Source organism: Rattus norvegicus, chromosome 3 (assembly GCF_036323735.1).
Source record: "Rattus norvegicus strain BN/NHsdMcwi chromosome 3, GRCr8, whole genome shotgun sequence".
NCBI lineage: Eukaryota > Metazoa > Chordata > Mammalia > Rodentia > Muridae > Rattus > Rattus norvegicus.
The window spans coordinates 81,930,460-81,952,733 of NC_086021.1; the positions used below are offsets into that span (position 1 = coordinate 81,930,460).

At 44.2% G+C, this 22,274-nt stretch overlaps 1 protein-coding gene across 15 annotated transcripts in view; it reads left to right on the top strand.

Moving 5' to 3' along the window:
* Osbpl6 (oxysterol binding protein-like 6) overlaps positions 1-17,727 on the top strand; it is a 197,167-nt gene extending 179,440 nt beyond the window's left edge. For 14 of the 15 annotated variants that reach the window (XM_017591693.3, XM_017591695.3, XM_039104857.2 and 11 more), the window contains 10 exons: positions 1,540-1,627; positions 2,081-2,334; positions 3,252-3,389; positions 3,867-3,930; positions 5,830-5,908; positions 7,626-7,770; positions 8,908-9,052; positions 10,646-10,772; positions 11,962-12,084; positions 13,115-17,727. In XM_017591693.3, coding sequence (XP_017447182.1) covers positions 1,540-1,627; positions 2,081-2,334; positions 3,252-3,389; positions 3,867-3,930; positions 5,830-5,908; positions 7,626-7,770; positions 8,908-9,052; positions 10,646-10,772; positions 11,962-12,084; positions 13,115-13,223 — 1,272 coding nt within the window. In that variant the 3' untranslated portion in view covers positions 13,224-17,727. The remainder of the gene's footprint in view (positions 1-1,539; positions 1,628-2,080; positions 2,335-3,251; positions 3,390-3,866; positions 3,931-5,829; positions 5,909-7,625; positions 7,771-8,907; positions 9,053-10,645; positions 10,773-11,961; positions 12,085-13,114) is intronic. The other variant, NM_001107735.1, reaches the window with a different exon arrangement.
* Positions 17,728-22,274: the final 4,547 nt, after the last annotated feature.

The window sequence follows — 22,274 nt, forward strand, 5'->3', positions numbered from 1 at the left end:
GGGAAGCACAGGTAGGAGGCTCACCGCAAGTGGTCCAGCTTGTTCTGCATAATGAATTCTGGGCTAGCCAGAGCTATGTAGAAAGACCCTCAAGGCACCAAAACGAATGGTCAAACCAACCCCAATCCTCTTTGCTAGTAGTGAAGAAACATGCAGCATGTGTCTAAGTTGGGGGGATGAGGCCTACCTGAATGGTCCTGTAGGTGATGGCAGTGCAGTTGACTTTTAAAATCGGTTTGCCCTCCCTCTTGGACTTGCTAATATTTTTACAGGAGGGATGTTTTGGTTTTAAATACCACCGTTTTCACTTTGAAGACGGTAAAGAGCGTTGTTTTCCTGTCTGAAGTTGAGGCCTTGGCTTCCCAATTCCTAACTGTCCCAGTGCTCTTACTTAACTGCCTGGATTCTGTACATCACATTGCTCCTTAATTTAATTTTGCCCTCAGTTGGGGTTTCACTTTAGGTTTTTGTTCACTTATTTCCGCAGTATTGAGGATTGAACTATGGCTTACGCACACTAGGTAGACCGCCCACCACTGAGCTGTAGCCCTACACCCCGCTGCTTTCATGGTTGCTCCATTAGTTTTTCTCGGGAAGAGAATGACTTCATGTTTGATCTCTCGCCATCCTCCTACAAGTTGTCAGGCACTAGGCTACTAGGACTTGTTACTGGAACCTGTGTAGCATCTGCTCATCTCAGCTCCCTAAAGGAAGCTGTAAGCATCTTGTGGATAACTTAAGTCTGACTCTGTGTGGACTTCCTTGCAGCTTCTTGGATTTTAATGACCCTTCAGGTTGTCCGAAAAACCTATCGTCACCACCGTGCCTTCTTCTTGTCTCCCTGCGCTTGGCCACAGACACTCTTAACTTCCCAGCAGTCCTTGGGAATGTCTCCCTAATTGTTCTTACCTGTGCCTCTCCCTCCTTCCTGTGGTGCTTCTCTGTCTCATAGTGACTGGGCAACTCCTGTTCTTTCTTTGACATCTCCCACACCCTCTGCTCAGTAGCACTACTCTGGGCAGCCTATCTGGAATCCTCTGGGTAGAGGCCCATGCTTTCCTTCATGTATATGTGTGTGCACTGTGTTTTCCTGAATTAAGCATAACCACCTCCACCCCACCCCCAGCTTCCCAGCTTGGCTAAGATGAGAGCTATTTTTTGTTTTGGATTGGTTTTTGCTTTTTTGTTTTTTCGAGAAAAGTTTCTCTGTGTAGCCCCAGCTGTCCTAGAACTAGCTTTGTAGACCAGGCTGGCCTCAAAGTCAGAGATCCTCCTGCCTCTGCCTCCCAAGCGCTGGAATGAAAGGCGTGTGACGCTGCCACCGAGGAGCTACTTCAAAGCAGAGGTTCCTCTCTAGCATCCTGTAGAAGTCACCCAGGTATTCTTTGAACATATCCAAGTAGACTTTCCCTGAGATATCTGCTGCTCATCTGAATAAGAGTTTGCTACTTTTAACCCTCTGGTGATCTGAGCTCTTGAGGCAAGAGTCCTAAGAAGCTCTCTCACCACCTCCTGGCCCTTCCTTCCTTCCTTCCTTAGGCTTCCGATGACGAGTCCTACATCAGCGACGTGAGTGACAACATATCTGAGGACAACACCAGTGTCGCCGACAACATTTCTCGGCAAAGTATGCATCGTTTGAGTGACCAGGTTGATCTATCTGTGGGCCACATTCTAACCGTGGTGAATGGGTAGCCAGCCATCCCCTCCTTCCCCTCAGCAGTTATTCATAGCTTCTCTTTTGCATAATCTATCCAGGTGGCAATTATAAAATCTGCTGGGTATGTGGTTAAAGGTTTACCTCTGATTATGAAAAATCCCTCCTCTGAAATACGCACTCACACACACACACAGGACTTTGCTTTCTTAAATAGTATTTGAGTACATTTGAAACTTTGCTTAAAATCCTACCCTGACGCTTTGAGCACTTGTTCTCAAATTTATATAGAAATCATCCTGTGTGTTAATGTGATTAGCTGTATTACAGTCAGAATCCCATGAAAGAGTTCTCTCTTCTGCTCTGATGTTACGTAGCCAGAATGGGGGAGCATCACTCTCTCTACTCTTCTTCCTCTCCCAGTCCTGAATGGGGAGCTCACAGGAGGCGCCTTCCGCAATGGCCGTCGAACCTGCCTGCCTGCTCCTTGCCCGGACACTAGTAACATTAACCTGTGGAATATCTTGAGGAACAACATTGGCAAAGACCTGTCCAAAGTCTCCATGCCCGTGGAGCTCAACGAGCCACTCAACACTCTGCAGCACCTCTGTGAGGAAATGGAGTACAGTGAGCTCCTGGACAAAGCCTCGGAGACCGACGACCCCTATGAGAGGATGGTATGGTAACAAAGAACAGGGCAGCGCCCCCTAGAGGACATGAGCTGACACAACCATCATGTGGACAGCCTTGTTCATAGGACATTCGCACAGTATAGGTTTAGAGAAGATTTGATCTGCTCGAATGACTAAGCAAAGCCAGGAACTTCTAGACACTCTTCTTGGAAGCTACTCGTGTTGTGAGGTTTCCACAGCCTGTTCTCCCGCAGGGGTGCTCAGCCCTTGGTTTTGCCGTATGGAGTCAATTTACAAATGTGTTGGGCTTCATTCAGAGCTATCCTGAGGTGCATATTGACCTTGAGCTGAGTGGGCGTACCTGCTGGCCTAGAGCGTTCCCTAAAGTTTGTCAAAAATATCCTACTCCTTAGAGGTTAAAGCATGCTGGGCCTTGCTTTGTCAGCTCATCTTGAGTGCCAGGAGAGCCCATCTGTTCGGGAGCACAGCCCTGAGAAATCAACTTGCTGTTGCTACTTTATCCTCTATTCCATAAGACTGGAGGACTTGACCTCTGCTCTAACCAGCACCAGCAGCTACTCCTGCATGCCTGCGAAATGGCTTGCAGGCTGGCCTTCGGAACCTCTGAGCTCTCAGTTATTCAGGAAATCGGGTGGACACATGAGTGTAGAGGACGTGGCTTCAGTTGCCTGGCGGTTCTCACAGGAGTAGTTTAACTTAGCCCTACCAGTGTATTGATAAAGATCCAAATAACTGAAAACACAAGCAGCATCACGTCAGCAGACCCTCCCTCCCTGCACACACACACACACACACACACACACACACAGAGAGAGAGAGAGAGAGAGAGAGAGAGAGAGAGAGAGAGAGAGAGAGACGGATGTACACAGTCCGTAGAAGTCGAGGCAAGCAGACTTGGGGTGGTCCCTCCTACATTGCGATTCTTTCCTGTGACCTTGCAGGTTCTCGTCGCTGCCTTTGCAGTCTCAGGGTACTGTTCCACCTACTTCAGAGCAGGAAGTAAGCCGTTCAATCCGGTCCTGGGGGAGACCTATGAGTGCATAAGAGAAGATAAGGGGTTTCGGTTCTTCTCGGAACAAGTAAGTGAGGTTGCTGTCCAAGGTAAGAGAGCGGCGCAGTGACAAGGCAAGCCTTGATAAGTGTGTGTATGGGACAGGCTAGTTTACCAGTTAACAGAAAACACACACATTCAACTGCACCCTCGTCCCCTCGAAGTGTGTGTAAGCTCTCTGCGTTTAAGCATGATGATAAATATTAACGGCTTACACTTTTGAGACGAATTTACTATTGGAACTGGATTCTCTAGTTTTGTTGGGGAAGAAGGATTTTATTTTTTAAAAAACACCATTGATGATCTGGGTATTTGTAATGTATCCTGCAATCCCAGCACTTGGATGGAGGCAGCAAAATCAGGAGTTCAAGGCCAGTCTTAGCTATGCAGGAAGTTTGAGGCCAGTCCAAGCTATGTGAGACCCTGTCACAAACAAACAAAGAAAACCATCCTGTATACGAGTTGGAATACTAACATGATTGCCCTTTTTTTTTTTAATTTCCAGGTTAGCCATCATCCACCCATTTCTGCCTGTCACTGTGAATCCAAGAACTTTGTGTTTTGGCAAGGTTTGTATTTCAATCAGTTATAATCGAGAGTCAAACAGATAAGCCTGTGGACATTTTCTAGCTACTAAAAGTACACTGTGCTCAGTTTTATCTCTGCCTTGGGAACTCAGAGCCAAGTAGTAAGTGTTAGTAGGGATCAGCCTGAGAAATTAAATTTTCCACTTTAATATGAAACTGTGTCGTCTTGGAAATGAGATGCTGAGCCCACGGAGCTCACACGCTGTCCATCATACTTCAGAGCTCCATGCTGCCTGTGCAGCCTGGAGCCATCACCTTGTCTCACGGTGCCATGCAGGCCTCAGTGCTGTCTGTTGCCCTCTTGCTTCTCCTTAGAATGTGTGCAGAGATTTTAATCCCAAAGGAATGCTCAATGGCACCTCTGTCTAGACATCTAGTCAACCCAAACATGTCCTCGAGCATACGTACCAACCCAGATGGACAGCCCTCAGACAAACGCTTTAGACTGAACGCATACCAATAGTTTTCTTTTATCCCACAAGAAATGGAACAGTAAGAGCTGTTTACAGAGGATTGACACTTTATTAGTTCTTATAGGTCATCCAAGGATAATTCCAAGTACATGAGAACAATGCATCTTTTACATGCAAGTATCTTGCACTTTTTATATAAGGGACTGGAGCATCTGCAAACTGTGTGTATAGCACATAGATTTTCTCGAAGAACCCCTCCCCAAAGGGACAATGGTCTAAACACTGAAGTGACTCACGGTCTTTTGACTCTTTGGAGCGTGCATTTTGAAATGAAGACTCTCTTATTTAAGTCCCGTTGCTGTGGTATAATTTCAGTCTTATCTAAAAGTTTCAAAACCCCCTTAGGAAAGTAAAGAGCTTATCTTCTGACTTGACTATTAAGTGTAAAATAGTTCTTTGTGTGTGGAAGGCACTTCCCTGCTCACAGGAAGCATTATCTTAACTTGAGAGCACACCATGACAGAGAGCTGTAAGTGTACTTTATGACAACGTTAGAAAATAAGTTGGGGTTAGGGATTTAGCTCAGTGGTAGAGTGCTTGCCTAGAAAGTGCAAGGCCCTGGGTTCAGTCCTCAGCTCCGAAAAAAAAGAAAAAGAAAATAAGTAAATTCTTGATTATGACCAAGGGTCAAAAGTCTTATAAGGACAGCCCTAATCATTTTTTCAGTTTATCCAGAGGGAACAGGTGATTATTACAGATTTGCCAGTAGATCTGAGTCTCCATGTGGAAAATGTAAAGCCATCAATGAGAAGGAATGGTGGCCCTCAGGCTATGCCATAGCCAGTGCAGGAGACATGTTCATTAAGTTCATCCCACGTGCTCATAAATCTTCTCTATCTGTAGGGAAAGATTTTAGATTACTCATTTTTTTTTATCTTTTGCTATTCTCCTGAGACATATAACTCCTTCATATAGGGAGAAATGTTTTATGAGTCAATTAAATAAATAAAAATACTGCAGTTATTTTTACATTACTTCAGGCCCTGTATTGTGTGCGCGCATGAGTGTGTGTGTGTGCATGCATGTGTGTATGTGTGTGCATGTGTGTGTATTGACTATTTTTACTGTTTAATCAGAACAGCATTTATTATCTGACGATTTTAGCACCACAGTCTCTAGGTTCATGTGCATATATGAACACCTCTCACATACACATATTTTATTCCAAACTTCTGGAAACAAACAGGGAGCAGGATTATAGAGGAACAAATAATGAACCTGGGTAGAGTCACAATATTTCCACCTTAGCTTTTTCACAAGGACTGACAGGGCCTTGGGATATTAAATGCACACTACAGTCAGTTGTGATTGCAAAATCTGCCTTGTAACATAGGGCATGGGTATTGGTTTCTACAGAACCGATCAAATGTGGAGCGCTGAATTTTTGTTCTCTCGCTATCTTGTTTAGATATCAGATGGAAAAATAAATTCTGGGGAAAGTCAATGGAAATCCTGCCCGTCGGAACCCTGAATGTCACGCTTCCAAAGTAGGTTGTTCTCCTCTCCTCTCAGGCTTCGTGCGTTCTCTTACAGTCCAAGTGGGTATTTTGGAAGACTCCAAAAGTCCATGTCCCTGTATGTCCAAAGTCACCTCCAGCACAAGTATCAGAATGGATTCCCACAACATACACAACCACCTTTGTACGTACACCACGGCTTCCTGCTGCTTTCCTGGTATCCCTCCTTTGGTCAGCCCAAAGCCACACGGGCCACACTCCCACCAGCATGTCAGCCTACGTTTTTTTAAAGTTATTTACCAAAAACTAGCGATGCAGGGTTTTTTTTATGATTGTATTCTATATTTAAAAATTTGAAGACATAGGCCATACAAACAAGATACTAATTTATCATTTGCTTGTTTGGCTGATCTGGGTTTTATCTGTTTGGGTAGGATGTATTGTCGAGGGGAGCTGAAGAGGCGGCTCAGTGTATAAAAACACAAGGACCTGAGTTCAAATCCCCAGGAGCCATGTAAAAACAGGATACACATAGCATGAGTGCCTGTAATCCCAGTGCTGCTGTGGGAAGATGGGAGGTTGAGACAGGGGAATCCTCAGAGAGCTCTCAGGCCTGCAAGATGCAGGAGAGAAAAAGCACAGTGACCCTGTCTCTAGTGGGAAGGCAAAGACACCACCTGAGGTTACGCTCTGACCTCCACACACATGCCCTGCACCTGGGGTCATGCATACACGCACACACACAAACATACACACACATGTACATGCATGTGCATATGGAAGCACACAATATGCTGGTGAATTGAATATGAAAAAGGTAAGGATAAAGAGTAAATGTGCAATAAGTGAAAATTTATGATTGAGTTTTCCAAATATCTGTAATACCCATATCACACCAGTTAGACCTTAGAAGCATTTTATTTCATTATGAAATACAGTTTTGCTTGAAAATATAAGAAATGCTCAAACTTACACCTGATTTGTGGCCGTGCTCTCTCATTGGTTGGCAGAAATATATTCATACCTTAGTCCCAGAATCTGCATTAGATTCATGCCATAGATGGGCCTGCTCACTTTTTCCTAAAGAATGACTGCATCTTTCTTCCTAACTTTTATGAGTGTAGTTTAAAAGTGTTCTGAGAGTAATCTTTCTCAAATCTGATTAATTCTTCTTCCCTCCAGTCCTTCCACCAGTATGCATTGCCTGCCTGTGAATACAGTCTTTGCTGGGTCATTAAATCCCTTCCCTGCCCTCATCATGACCTGGAGCCCACTGTTTACAGAACTCTGGATACTGTGCTTTTTCTGGCCCCTGTGTCTTACCCACCACTTATACACAGTGGCCGCCTCCCCACCACAAAACCTACAGAGTAGCCTCATCTGCTATGACTTGCCCAATAATCCCTCCATGTGCCAGAAATCTAAGGACTAAACTCCTCTTCTGTTCTCATCCTTTGTTCATTGGTAAATAGTAACCTACATGATACTTTTTGAGCATTTTCTTACACGCCACTGTACCAGAGGGCCAGAGAGAGGCATTGGTGAGCTGAGCCTCTTTAGGCTCAGAGAACACTTGATCACTGTGAGTAAATAAATGATGTCACGCATTTCTATGACTGCACAGAAGTTTTTCAAGAAATGAGGAGAAAGTAAGGGAGTAGGAGGCTTTATCCAAAGAATATTTTCCTTTGCAGGACATTGATATATCTGAGTCCGTGGCTTTTAACCAGTGCTGTATTGTCTGTAGGTACGGAGATTACTATGTGTGGAATAAAGTCACCACGTGTATACATAACATCCTCAGTGGGAGGAGATGGATCGAGCATTACGGCGAAGTAACCATTAGAAATACCAAAAGCAGTGTTTGCATTTGCAAGCTCACATTCGTCAAGGTGAGTACCACTGTGGAAAAGGAAGGCCTGTGCAGAATGCTTCCTCAGGAAGCAATCAGAGGAGAGCTGCCCTGCATCATGGCTTCTTAGACATTTGGGCATTTTAGACAAGAAAGCACAACTGGCTTTGAGTTGTTTGAAAGATACAAGCTTCTAAATTCGTAGAGGTCAAAAATAACATGCCAAAGGAGAAGTGAGGTTATTTTCAAAGAATCTTGTTTTTACATCGTCATCAGTAAAATTCTAGACCATATTCCATCCCTATACTGAGTGCTGTAGTGTCTATTACTGCCTGATGATGGCATGATATATGTAGGCGATCTTCTTTAGGGAGCTCATTCTAGAACAGCTGCCAGTTTCTGAAAATACTTGAATAGAACCATACAGATGACAGCTGCCAGTCATTCCAAACCCACCAACCCTTTCCTGGAGCTATCCAAATTGAGCCAAAAGAAAGCATTACCTTTATTAACTAGAAAAAAAGGTTAGGGACAGAAATGCCCATGGAACCCCATTTCTCCAGTAACACTGCTCCGAAGTAGAATATACAACACCATATCCATGTTTCTTTAAGTATATTACAGGCTTGTCGATTATGTTGACATCATGTCCCGTTGAACTTCATTAAGCATGAGCAAAGGGAGAAAATCTGAAGAGAAAAATCACTAACCTATGAGTTAATATTGGGTTCTTCAGCTAGCATCTGCTCTGGGGGTAGCTAGAGAATGGCAGGCTCTCGTGCTGTGGCATGGAGTAGGTTTGGTTTGGTTTGGTTTTTATGGTACTAAGAATCAATCAAATCCACAGCCTTGCCCATGGTAGCCAGTGCTCATGCCTCATGCCCAGCCCTTCACTGCCCGTTTCAGAGAAATCCATCTAACCAGCTATTGTAGCACCTCTAAGCCCAGCACTTTCGTCTGAGATAAAGGATTTTGAGTTTTGTAGCAACCTGGGCTACCCAGTAAGTTCCCAGTCAGCTGAAGCTTCCTTAGTGAGGCTCTACTGAGAGAGAGAGCAAGAAGGGCAGCCTTCCATATGGACAGAATGTGCTGAGCTACAGGCCAAGGGAGAAAACACTGTTCATATGGAGAGGACAGGTTGGTGTTGCTAAAGCACTCGGGGTTGCTTGTTTTCCAGGTGAATTACTGGAACTCCAACGTGAATGAAGTCCAGGGGGTGGTGATAGACCAGGAGGGGAAGGTGGTGCACCGACTGTTTGGGAAGTGGCACGAAGGACTCTACTGCGGGGTGGCCCCCTCGGCAAAGTGCATCTGGAGACCAGGTGAGACCACCTGAGCGTCCTGGTCAGGAGGCTGTGGGCAACAGAAGGGAGGAAACACAGGGTACCATGGAGTCTGCCTTGCATTTCCTTCTAATAGAGACATCCGGAACATAAATGCTCCAGGCCTTTGCTGTTACATTTACACTCGACAAAATCCACTACTGGATATCTGATCATTAAAAACAGGCCGAATCACTGACATGAAGTCAAGTGACCTGTTGAAATCTGCCATGGGAAGTTGGCTCTAAACAAAACCCATGCATGCAAACACTTCGTGTACTAAATAAAGATAAAAAACTGAAATGCATAAGCAAGCCCTTGCTCATGTTTAGTTTTTACATAAAAGAAAAGAAATATAACGTCTCTAATCTACAAATCCAGGAGATTGCTACAGTGATTCTTTTTCACTTGAGCAGCAACACTGTGGCATGCTGGCACTTAATAGAAGACATTGGCAGAGCCAGTCATTACCTTAGCGTATAATTGAATATCAAGTATGAATGGAGAAATATTGCTAGGGAACATTTCCCTTCATCGGAATTTATCAGGTCACCTCCAACTTTTAAACTTAGTTATTGGTTTCCTAAAGGGCACTGTCAGGGCTTTATACATTTCCTTCTGGTAGAGTGGTTAATTCTTTCGTTCTTAGTGACTTACTTACTGAGTACTGACTGTGCATCAGCCTTGTTCTAGGTGGTTGAAACGCTTCAGTGAGCAAATCAGACAAATGTTCTTAGAATTTCTAATAAGCACCAATAAGATGTTGGGGGAGCTAATCAGTGGTTGGGCACTTCCTAGCAGAAGTGAGGCATCAAGTGAAGTCCTACCGCACTGTTAAATGTGATGGTGAACGCCTGCAGCCCTAGTGCTTAGGAGAAACAAGTACAGAAGCAGGAGAATTGCTAGAATTAGGGGATTCAAGACCAGCCTGACAGCAAAGTGAGAAACACACACACACACACACACACACACACACACACACACACACACACACACAGAGTTAAAAAAATAGTTTTAGGGCCAGAGAGATAGATCAGTGGTTAAGAGTACTGACTGCTCTTCCAGAGGTCCCAAGTTCAATTCCAGCAACTACATGGTGGCTCACAACCATCTGTAATGGGATCTAATGCCCTCTTCTGGTGTGTCTGAAGGCAGTTGCAGTGTAAACCTGTGTTCCCACTTGAGTTAATGTAAAAAAAAATAGTTTTTAAATGCTCTAATGAGGATATACATGGCAGATGTTTCTGGTGAAGTGTTAATGTTTGTGGTTAACCATCCTGGTCTTTATAAAGTTACCTAATTGGATGTGTGTTCAGAGAATGAAGGCCATTATTATAATGTTAGGCTTTATTTAAGGGCTGGGTTTTATTAAATATGCTAATCTTTCAGTGCTAACCATCAACATAAACCTTCTCACCTAGCAAAGGAGGATCGGTTTAATGACTCGAAAGGAGAGCAGTGTTGTGTTCATCAGTACAAACCTGTTTGTAAGCTGGGCTCTCGAAGCCCAGTTCAGTGCTCTTCCTGAGGAAGTCAGCTCGTTCCCTCGCTCTGAGCCTTTCCTTCTCATGGCTGCTCTCTGTCTCCCTCCAGGTTCTCTGCCAACCAACTATGAGCTCTACTATGGCTTTACGAGGTTTGCCGTGGAGCTCAACGAGTTGGATCCAGTCCTTAAGGAGCTCCTTCCTCCCACAGATGCCCGATTCCGGCCAGATCAAAGGTCAGGGCGCCAGGTCTCTGTGGTATTCTAGATAACAATGCAGGTGTCAAAGGTGATCGGGATTATGTGCAACATCGTTTCTTTGCTCCTTCCTGCATTCTCGTCCCCTTATTCACTCAGAAATACCTGAGTTTCCAAATGTGGGCAAAATGGCATCTGTAGGGTCATTGAAACAGAAGCTTACTCTGTCCAGTTATGTTGGGCACAAAGCTTCCCCCATATTTACCAAATGTCTGAAACCTCAGGTGGTGACTGTACAATTGCTCCTCTCCCTGTGTTTATAACCTCTTTACACACACTGTCCTGTAACACGAAGTGCCATTTAAATTGAAGATCAAGAGTGACAGGGCTCAAACCACTGAGTTCAGTTTGTGTTATTTTTATATGTGTATGCTCCATGATGTCCTCCACTTCTACAGAATTCATTTTCATTTTCCCTAAAATTCTGTCTGCCATCTGTATTCCATCCAAGATCAGCTCCCTGTTTCCTAGGTGTGTGTGCAGTTTTTCCCTCCTAAAATGTTCTTGGTGTGACTTTCACTGCATTCTGTTCTACATATGATTCCATAGACTGTGCTAAAAATAATGCAGTTTGTGTTGTTCCTGGGATGTGCATCTCAGTGATTTACATTTAGTTTCATCAGTTAACTTCTACAGTGTATATTGTAGCCACAGAGAAAAACATTTACAAATCATCATTAAGTCTGTTGACCTCAATTCTATTTCAGCATACCTTCTTTTGCATCTCTCTGACACTTCCAGTAAAAGAGGAAAACTTGCTGTCAATTTGGTCTCTCAGTAGAGGACAGCAAGTCACCATCCAGCATCGCATAATGGCCTTAACAAAAACATTTGGCACTATGAGGGAAAGAACCCAACTTGTGACCTCATGCCATTCTTCAGAAAAATCTGAGCTGACAGCCTCCCAGACAGCACAGAGAAGTGCCCAAGGCTAAACCAGTCACCTGCCCCCTTTCCATTGTGTTCCCAGTGGAGTAATTCAGTCCACACATGCAGAAACTATATTAATTGGTGTACAGACTAATGGCACTTGGCCTGGAACAGACATGAAGGGACATCAGTAATGTCACCACGGTTCAGGGTTTTACTAGTAATCATCAGGTAATGTTATGCCAGTGGTTTTTCTTAAAAGGAGCTAACATTGGAATATCAACTGTATTCTGCCTAGATTTTTGGAAGAAGGGAACCTAGAAGCTGCAGCTGCAGAGAAACAAAGAGTTGAGGAACTCCAGAGATCGAGAAGACGCTACATGGAGGAAAACAATCTTGAGCACATACCAAAATTTTTTAAGTAAGTCAGCCATTCCCACAAGTTTGTGTTTTCTGTGACCACGAACCATGAGGGACTCGTGGTAAAGAGAAAAAGAAGGGTGCAGAGTGTCTAGGAACGTAAGCAAATGTGGGTAACTTGTATCAGACAGTGAGAGAACTGAATCCGATTTTGTGCTTGTAGAAGTTAGTGACTGTCACCGGCCAGCTCTTCTCAATGGTCTTTTCTTTCTGTGGACAGTGAAGGAGCTTACCAGAAGGCATTTCTCTTTTTCTGGACCCTTTAGGGTAGCAGGAAGGTGTTCCCACTCCTCACCCAGGCAGTGGCTGGGGCTCTTCCCCAAGGGCACCATGACTTCATTAGGATTTGATTTTATTTCTGTCACACAGAGCTTTCCTCTGCTCAGATTTGGCCCCACTGTGGTATGACCAAAGACGATTACTCCAGGATTATTTAAAGGATTATATAAACATCACACTGATGAATCTGTGGTTTCCAGATCTATCCTCTGCCATCTTTCTGAGCATGCACAGAAAAGGGTGACAGTCTCCCCCTTAGACCTGCCATGTTGTGATCACCGGAAGTGCAGACCCACTCTTCAGAGGTTTCAGTGTGCCCCTCAGAGGGCTGCAGAGTGCCCTTTAGGAGGTCTACAGTGTTCTCTTCAAAGGGCTGCAGTGTGCCCCTCAGAGGGCTGCAGGGCTGCAGTGTGCCCTCCAGACATGGGCTTCACAGGCCTTTGCAGCTACTGGTGTTACACTGTTCCTGGGAGGCAGCTCTTCCTTACAGTGCTTACTGAGCTGTGTTTGGGCCTCTCTACTTTCTCCCCTTGCCCAGAGGTGATTAATGGTCATTGGTTCCTGTCCTTAGTCCTTTTCCTTCTTTGTTTTCTTTCAATCATTTAGTGATTGAAAACAGTCACTTCCATTGTCGACGTATCAACTGTCAGCAGATAGGACACCAATTGTATACAACATACATGTGAGAAAGAACTCAGTTCAGGTGACCTTGACGTACCTTGTGGCTAACACTGACTTTTGTATTTTCACAGAAAAGTTATTGACGCAAATCAAAGAGAAGCCTGGGTTTCTAACGACACCTACTGGGAACTTCGAAAGGACCCTGGGTTTAGCAAAGTAGACAGCCCTGTTCTTTGGTAAACTGGAGACGTAGAGCTAGCCAATACACCACACTCGGAATGAATAACTATGCACAATTATGTTTCTTATAGCTACGCGTGGTTTCTGGGTCGACTGAAAACCTCCCATTTGCTTTTCTATTCATCTTTATAATGGATTTTCAAAAGTGCATTAGACAAGGCTCCTAACCACTTTTGGATCCTTTCTGTTTTGCTGCAACCATATTCCTTAAAACAAACAAACAAATAAATAAATAAAACCCATGCCCTCCTCCGAAAGCAGACTAAAAGAAGGAGAATATACAATCCAAAGTCCGGAGAGCTGGAAAAGAAGGTGAAAAACCTGTACTGTGTGCTTCAAGCGGATCAGGAGAGTCTAAAACGATACACAGACCACATGTTCCGTCTGCTGTCCGAATACGTCATCCCGAATCCTTAGGAGCTCCTGGGCCATAGTGGGTTAGTTCAGACTTGAAGTGTGTTCTTTTGATGTGGTGTGCTTGTTCTCAGCCTCGTCAGAATAGACGTTGATGCTTCCCAAAACCCATCCCATCTTTACAACATTGTTCATGCCTTAAGAAACGCAGAGATGTACAATAAACTGTTTTTTAAATGTGTGCTCATAGGTGTATGTGAAGGGCAGATCGTTAGAATCCCGGCATGACTCACTTTCTTGGTCAGAGCATTGATTCAGCTGATATGAGGACTAAATGGGGAAAAGCACGCTTTCCCTTGCTAAGTCAGTTCTGGTGTGGTGGATCTGAGGGGCAAGAGGGCTAAGGTACTGTATACGAAGTAGATCTCTGTATCCAGGTCGTTCTTTGAGTTCCTGTCCTGTGTCCAGACAGTAAATCATCCCTCCTCTGTCTGACCTCACAGTGTGCCCTGGTATTTGGCAAAAATTGTATGTGATTTGGACACCGGTAATCAGTGTTAAACTTCAGTAGGAAGCAACAGACACCAGTTTCTGCCTGGGCTGGGTGATACCATAACGTACCATTTTTGAGTGGCACACAAGGCCATGCAGCACATCCCTGACTCATGCCCAACGCTTGACACTGTTCAGATTCCACAGAGAACAAAGGCTTGTTTGCATTTTGTAAATGGATCCTATGCAAAATCATCTTCCTTTTTTTTTTTAAACCAAGCAGTTCCATATGTTACACGGTTACATATTAATCATCTGCCTTGCTAAGGGCAGATATATAAATCTTAGGCTTAAAAAAAAATTATCCATCCCAAAGGTGGGGGCGGGCAAGACGTGTTTTGAATCCTTCCAGTTTTGTTTTTCCTCCACAGGCACACAGACGCTTTTGTAGGAAGCCTGCATTGGCATTTTTAAGTTCCTGCATGTACATGACTATATAAACGCCTGTATGTTTAAAAAAACTCTCTAGGGGGCTTCCTAGTGAATTAGAAAATTACATATATTTTATCGTTAGTTAGAGTTTTATTCTTAGATTCTTACCATCTGAATTTAAGTGTTACTTTAGACTCTGATAACAAGATTAGTGACATTTTCTATTTTGTTAAGAGGTATAAATCTTGGCGTTATTTCTCTCCCCACAAAGCATTCCTAATAATGGCTAACTCACCATAGAGCCCAAAGCTGCTGCGAACATGGAGGAAAATTCAGAATTTCCCCCAAATTCATCTCCCCTTTCCCGTAAGTCCGTGCACCATGCACACAGCTGACAGTCACTGGATTGGAACTTCACTCTCCTTAAAAGTTTCCTAAGGCAGAGGCAGAGGCAGAGGCAGAGGCAGAGGCAGAGGCAGAGGCAGAGGCAGAGGCAGAGGCAGAGGCAGAGGCAGAGGCAGAGGCAGAGGCAGAGGCAGAGGCAGAGGCAGAGGCAGGGGCAGGCTTTGGGCTCACCCAGCTCTCTCCTTGTGCTCCTAGGTGGCTCGCCCTGCAGTTGTAAAACCTCCTCCCTTGTCATGGACGGCTTTTTTCTCTGTTCAACTGATGCTCTTTTACCTGTGCATCTCTAGTTATGTCTGATTTTATATTGAATTAGGACTTAATCACAACCTTAGGGACTTCCTCACAAAAGTCAGTTCTCCTCCATCAGATAAGGCTTACGGTATGATTTAAAGTGGGTCTCGCCCTTACTTACTAGTGTCTGACTAAAGGGCCTTACAACCGCCTAAATAAGAAAAGAATCCTGCAGAATAGAGAGACCACGAGGCAGAAGGTGCTGTGTCTGAAACACAACAGGGGGTGTCCTTTAGCAAAGGGCAGAAGGCCCAGGACTCAGCAGGGAAGCGACCACAGCACCCAGGGTTTGGATTATCTGAGATGAAAGGAGAGACAACAGATAAGGCCTTTGTAGACAGATAGTAAGGTTAAGATGACAGATGAGAAGGGTAGATGACGGTCATGTCTACCCTGAAACTCTAATTAGGATTTCAGGATGCAGCCGGGAGAAGCGTTGCGTTAACTACAATCACATGTTGTGGCATCCTCCACTTTGAATCTGTGTGGAGATTCCGGTTCCCAGACTTGACCATCCCCAGGCTTGACCATCCCCAGGCTTGACCATCCCGTCACTATGGCGTCTCAGTTAGGCTTCAGATCCCCCACTGCACCTGATCCACTCACCTCCGATGGAGCACTTGCCCGTGTTGCTGCCCCAGCTTCATCCTTTTTGTTCACACTGTGGTTATAAAGTTGTAAGGTGGAACCCTGTTGGAATTTCATTTACATGACATTTAAGCTGTTAAACCTAAAGGACCAAAGGGTGGAGTGTTCTAGCGGATTCTCTTGATTAAAAAGTGATGTGTTCCTTGGGTTTCTACCTAAATCACTGTATTTGGGAGGTATTGTTTTTCCCTAAAAGGCTGTAGGAAGCTCCCTCCCTCCAGCAAGATTGTCCTGAGAGTGACAGTAAACCTTAGGGTGATTCCAGACTGGATTGATCAATGGCACAACCCAGCATTTGCAGAGGCTCACCAAAAAAAAAAAAAAAAAAAGAAAAGAAAGAAAGAAAGAAAGAAAAAGAAAAACCGGTCATTTTTCTGCTGGATGCTGTTAACCAAGGTGCAAATTTACTCTTCAGTGTTGCTGATATTTCTTTCTACTTTTAATTGTCGCCATTTTTCGTGGGTTATTTTAAAGTGCTGTCCATATTATCTCCAGGTAGCTGTAAAATAAATAAACTCCGTTTAAGATACCCTTTAGTGGTACATGTCAGTTGTATGCGATTGCAGGGCCAAATGTCATTTTTCTGGCTGAGGGAAACCAAGGGAGTTTGGGTACAGAGGATATCAACTTGTCAATTTTCCAAATATTTTGTGCTTAAGCTCGATTCTTCTGGCCTTGTGTTTTTCTGCATGAGCACATATCAGTCATTGGGTCCTGTCCCCAAGGAGCTTATAGAGGGAGAGATGTTCTAGGGAAGAAAACCTGGTTGGCCTGTTTGTTTAATAGTAGAGAACATTTTCGTTATTCTCTCGTGCGTTTACTTCTCCGTCTTTTTCTAATACTGTTCTCTGTCATCCTGGATGAGGAAGCACTTGTGGGAGCAGGGCTCACACAGCAGGGGGTGTAACAGATGTTTGCACTTGGCTCAGTATGTTATGAATGTGGCACAGTAAATAACGTTTGTGTACAAAATATTAAGTTTATTTCTATGAGAGCAATTATGTTCAGGATATATAAAATGTATCTAATTAAACCATTACGAATCTATTTTGTGCTCTAGAAATGTTCTTTTGGGAGGGGGGGATGTGTCAGTAGTGCTAAAAGTAAAACGCTGATGTGCGTTCATGGGTTTAGTTTGCTTTCCCAAATGCTCCATGGCTTTTGGGAAAGACTCCATTTCACACCAGGACTCTATCTTAATTGGGTTTAGTTTTTGTAAACATTTATACTTTGAAAGTTGTGTGCTGTGTGGCTCTTTCTCTGAAGCAGAAACTGACTTTATTAACATCATCTTTGTAACTCCGCCCATTATGGAGATGTGGATCCTTTCTGTATTGGCTCCTTTTAAAGAGAGAGCGGCAAACCGCATTGGATGGATTTGGCTTCATTCTTCTAACCTGGGATTTAAAGGATGAATGGATGCTGTGATGAAGAAACATGCCCGACATCCTAAGTAGATCAGGCCCTTGGGATAGACAGACAGACAGCTGCCAGACGCCTCGGCTGGAAGAGGTGTCATACTCTTGAATTGGCTCTTCAAAAGGACAAACTTGTCTCTCTAGCCTCTGGTCCTTCCACAACGGAAACATGTTGGATGCCATGTCATTGTGTGTGAAATGGGCCATATTTATGTGTAATTTCAGTCATTCGGGTTAGAAACTATTCCATTCACTTTCCTCGTGGACACTATTAATTCTTCATGAGTTAAAAGTTTCCTTATACACACATATATTGTTGTTATTTTCCAAACTGATAGAAAAAAAAGATAACCAAAAGTTTTGGTTTCCATAAATTTTGCTTCTATCTTTACCTTCCTTCCCAAAATGAGTTAGTTGTAAAGAAAAGGATATTAAAATTTTTGGTAAAATAAAGTGGAATCCTATATGGGTCCATCCGTGTCTTCTCTCAGTGAGATCAAATGAGGGACGGAACTGAACGCTTCCAGGCAGAACGATGCTAAAATCCTTTATGTCTGCTCTCCCTTAGTGTTTCATCTCAGGCCTTCAGGAATTAAAGTGTTTGCTGTGCTTTTTAAAAAGCCAGATATAAATGTTATATAATAAACATCACACATTGAAACTGATACATGACCTGGTATGTGTTGATTACAGACATGGTGAGACCGATACAGCCACAGTGCAGAACATGCCCATCCCCCCAGGGCTTTTCCAGGCCCCAGAGTAATCTTTTCCCCTATACCCAGAAGCAATTGTTGGTCTCTCTCTCTCTCTCTCTCTCTCTCTCTCTCTCTCTCTCTCTCTCTCTCTCTCTCTCACACACACACACACACACACACACACACACATATTTAAGTTTGCACACTTCCTTGCATTTACAACATTCAATATTTGGGGTGTGTGAATTATATATTCTAGCTAGCCCGTATAAAAGACACACAAACCTGGTGTTTTATTTATAAGCTATAAGCCTAGATTGGACAGGTTGTGAGCGGTTTTAACTTGCATCTCAGCCATATGTCCCTTGTTGCTTGCTGTTTCTCCTGGCCACGCGCTCATGGTCCATCTCCTCTCAGCGCAGCCTCCTCCTCTCCATCTCCTTCCCCCCACTCCCTAGTCTCTGCTGAGACCTCTCACTGGATCCTTAAGTCCTGACTTTATTGTCCAATCATAGGCTCTAGCCTTTTATTAACCAATTAACCTTAAATTAGGGAGCAAGGTTTACATAGCAAAGGCTGGTTTACTTGGGAATTCGAATTTGAATGCCTAGCAGCCCTATGGGGGGTGCTGTGTGCACACCTGCCTATTCCAGTATTGCTATCATTAAATCAAGCCTCAAGACATTACAGGAGAAAACGATCCCTTTAAATTCTGGTTCTGGGCTGGAAAGATGGCTCAGAAATTAAGGGCACTTCTTCCAGAGGTCCTGGGTTCAATTCCCAGCAACCACATGGTGGTTCAGAACCATCTGTAATGGGATCTGATGCCCTCTTCTGGTGTGCACAAAGACAGCTAGAGTGTGCTCACATACATAAAATAAATAATTCTTTAAATTCTGGTAGCCCAGTAGAACTTGTAGGTTTGCTTAGAAAGCTATTTTTCATATCAAAATGTCCATGTGCGTTAGAGGGGTAGTTTTCGTGCTTTGAGACCTCAGAGTGGAGGATGAGGGGCAGGTAGAGGAAGACCTGGAAAGCATTTCCCTCTGTGGAATAATGAAAGAAACCAACAGAGCCCTGGGAATCCAAAATGGCCATCTTGAGGTGATGGTTTGGTGATGATGGAGGAGGCCGAGGAGCGTCTGCCAAGGTGTCTATTATTATGATGTTATTAATAGTGATGTTTTTCACACAGGTACACGTGTAAGTTTTCAGGCAGGGTAAACAGATCTGTCTGCTCATACACCATCTCTCAATAGTGGAAAATTTCAAAGCCTGTTCTTTGGCGTTATGAAACATCCCATGGATTACTGCCATCTACAGAGCCCCTGCCCCGCTCACAAACATTTGAAACTTCCAGTGTTCGGAAGTGTGCGTCTTCTTACTCCTCCTCTGGAGTCAAAGAGCTAAATCTAAATTTTGGGAAGTTTCCACCACTATTAGTCATCTTCCACTGGGCAGGCCCGAAGCTCCTTCCTACTGTCCTGTCACTGGGAATTAGAGAAGTGTGGTGTGTACTTTTAAAAGCTACGGCCTTTAGCTGGGATCTGCAGCTCTATTAGCCCCTCCCAGCTTCCCTTTTGCTTTACCCGGGAGGGTGACCATGCTACTAGCCCCTCCCGAGACCCTTGAATCCCTGGATAAAAGAGACACACAGGTTGTTACTTTACAACTTGCCTTCTAGGCACAACTGCACAGATATCTCCCACCTGGAAAAGCGTGCCCGTGACAATTTATTATCTCTGTCTCTCCACCTTTCTTCAAGTGGTCAAGAGGCTAGCCCCACCTAGCCCCTGCCAAACGTCCTCAGCCACCCACCTGTAGCAGAGGCCACATACACGAGCTCTCTGGAGAGTTCGCATGATTGCTGTGCTCTTCCTCTAAAACATGGCAGAAAGGGCTCCTTTCCTTCCCTACCTCTGCATTTTCTCCTGGGACCCGGAAGTCCACCCGTACCTTCCACCCAGCAACTGCCCTCCTTCCCCTCTCCCCAGTCTTCTTTATTGACAAGTCAAGAACCAATTGGGGAACAGGATTTTTAACTACAAGACCTCCCTCTACAGAGAAGTTTCCAGAGGTCATTTGATACAAGGTTTTTTGTTTTTAGTTTTTTAAAATAGCAACAACAACAACAAAAATGGCCTCACTATGTAGCTCTGGCTTGCCTAGAACTCATAGAGATCTGCCTGTCTGACTTCTGAGTGCTGGGATTAGTCGAGTGTGCCTCATTCCCAGCCAGTATAGCATGGTTAGTATATCCATTGAAGAAAATGAGAGGGAAGTGGAAGACAGCAGAGAAGTCCACTTTCCTAAGTGGCACGGATGCCTTTGAGGGGTGTGGGTAAATCCCAGGTGGACCACATAGCATCTTGGATGTTTGTTTACAGATTCCTAAATTGTTCTCTGAAGACTAGGACGTGGGCTAAAAAGGCATACAGTAAAGTCACTCCCATCCCCAGGAAGTTCGAGGTACAAGTGAGATGACTACACACACACACACACACACACACACACACACACACACACACACTTATCCTTGCCCCTTTATCCTTTGTAGCTCTAACAGAAACACATGGGTGTCAGTGGGAAAGCCTTACTCAAGAACTAAAACCAAGATCTGAATTGCAGACCAGGGTGTAGCACTTTCCTGAGACATACAAGTTCCTAGGTTCTGTCCCCAACTAGCCAATGAATGTAGGCTTGCAGGTGAGCAAAACACACACGCTCACACAAGAATAAGACTCTGTGGGCTGGAGAGATGGCTCAGCGGTTAAGGGCACTGAACTGCTCTTCCAGAGGTCCTGAGTTCAATTCCCAGCAACCACATGGTGGCTCACAAACATCTGTAATGGGGTCTGGTGTGTCTAAAGACAGCTACAGTGTGTTCATACTTACATAAAATAAAGAAGCCTTTAAAAAGAGAAGATTCTGCTCTGGTATTCTGTCACCGATGTCTGCCTGATGCCAGTGCTGTGGTAAGGATGGCAGACCTCTGAAGTCTAGAGGACAGTGGGTGGTAGAGAGCATCCAAGTACACCCATGGAGATAACTGGAAGTTTATCCTCAAAGGTGGAATCCATTGCTTCCGGACCTGGTATGCATCTCTAGGGATCTGCTTAGTGAACTCACAGGGTCTGAGCTTGGAGGAAGCTGATATCCTAATGGACAGTCTCAGTAAAGTTAACCAGCTGGATCTTAGATGAGCTTCCTCCCTCAAGGGGCTTCCTGTTATGAGAAACTCCAACCTAAAATTGTGCTTATATCTGAAGGTATACCAAAAGACTCAGTGGTCTGGCGTCAGTTGTATTGTTAGAGGATATGTGGCTCCCTTCAGATTGGCCAGATGTTACAAATAGAATGCCAATCAGCTTCCAATAGAATAAAGATTTCCTAACCGTGGTAATTCACAGGGTTAAAATTGTCTGCCTCTTCATACTCAAAATGACAACCATGTCTCCTCAAAGCTGTGTACAAGAATATTACATTTGGAACGGCCCAGAAAAATCAAAGAATTTTAAATAAATTACATAATTTTTTGTGCTAGTCTGATAACCTTCCCACAAAATTACTGTTCACTAAACCACTAAATTGGATATTTTCACCTCCAGCCAGAGATTTCAGCTACACTGAAGAAGACTAAGTACTTACTCCGGTTGTATTCCCAGCTCTATTCATGGACTAACTGCACGCTCAAGTCAAATGCTAGCATGAGACCTTCTTCTGAATTCTAAACCTCTTTAGACTAAAAGACTTACTTGGTGGTCTGCCTTCAACTCTCCTTTTTTTTCAGATTGTAGAAGTAAAGCCAAACTCCATAAAGGCTGTGGGAAACTCAAAGTCTCTTGTAGGGGAATGTCGTTCTCCTATCCTCAACTCTTGGAATAGCCTGGAGATGCACTTCCATATACCCAGTAGCTGTTCACTTGGAAAGTGGGTTTTCTTGGGGAGCATTTCCTGTCGATAGCAGAGCCAGTTCCCGTAAACCAGAGACAGCATGTCCTGCTCTGAATCTCCACACAGCATATGAATAGTGACTGACCACCAAGGTTCCTTTCTCTGTTGTTATTTTATTTATTTACATTTCAAATGCTGTCCCTGTACCTGGTCTCCTCTCCACAAACCCCCATCTCATCCCCCCTCCTCCTTCCTCTGTGAGAGTGCTCCTCCACCCCACCCCCCACACCCTGTCATCTCCATACACTGAGGCATCAAGCCTCCACAGGACCAAAGACATCCCCTCCCACTGATGCCAGATAAGGCCATTCTCTGCTACATAGTCAGCTGGAGCCATGAGTCCCTCCCTGTTTACTCTT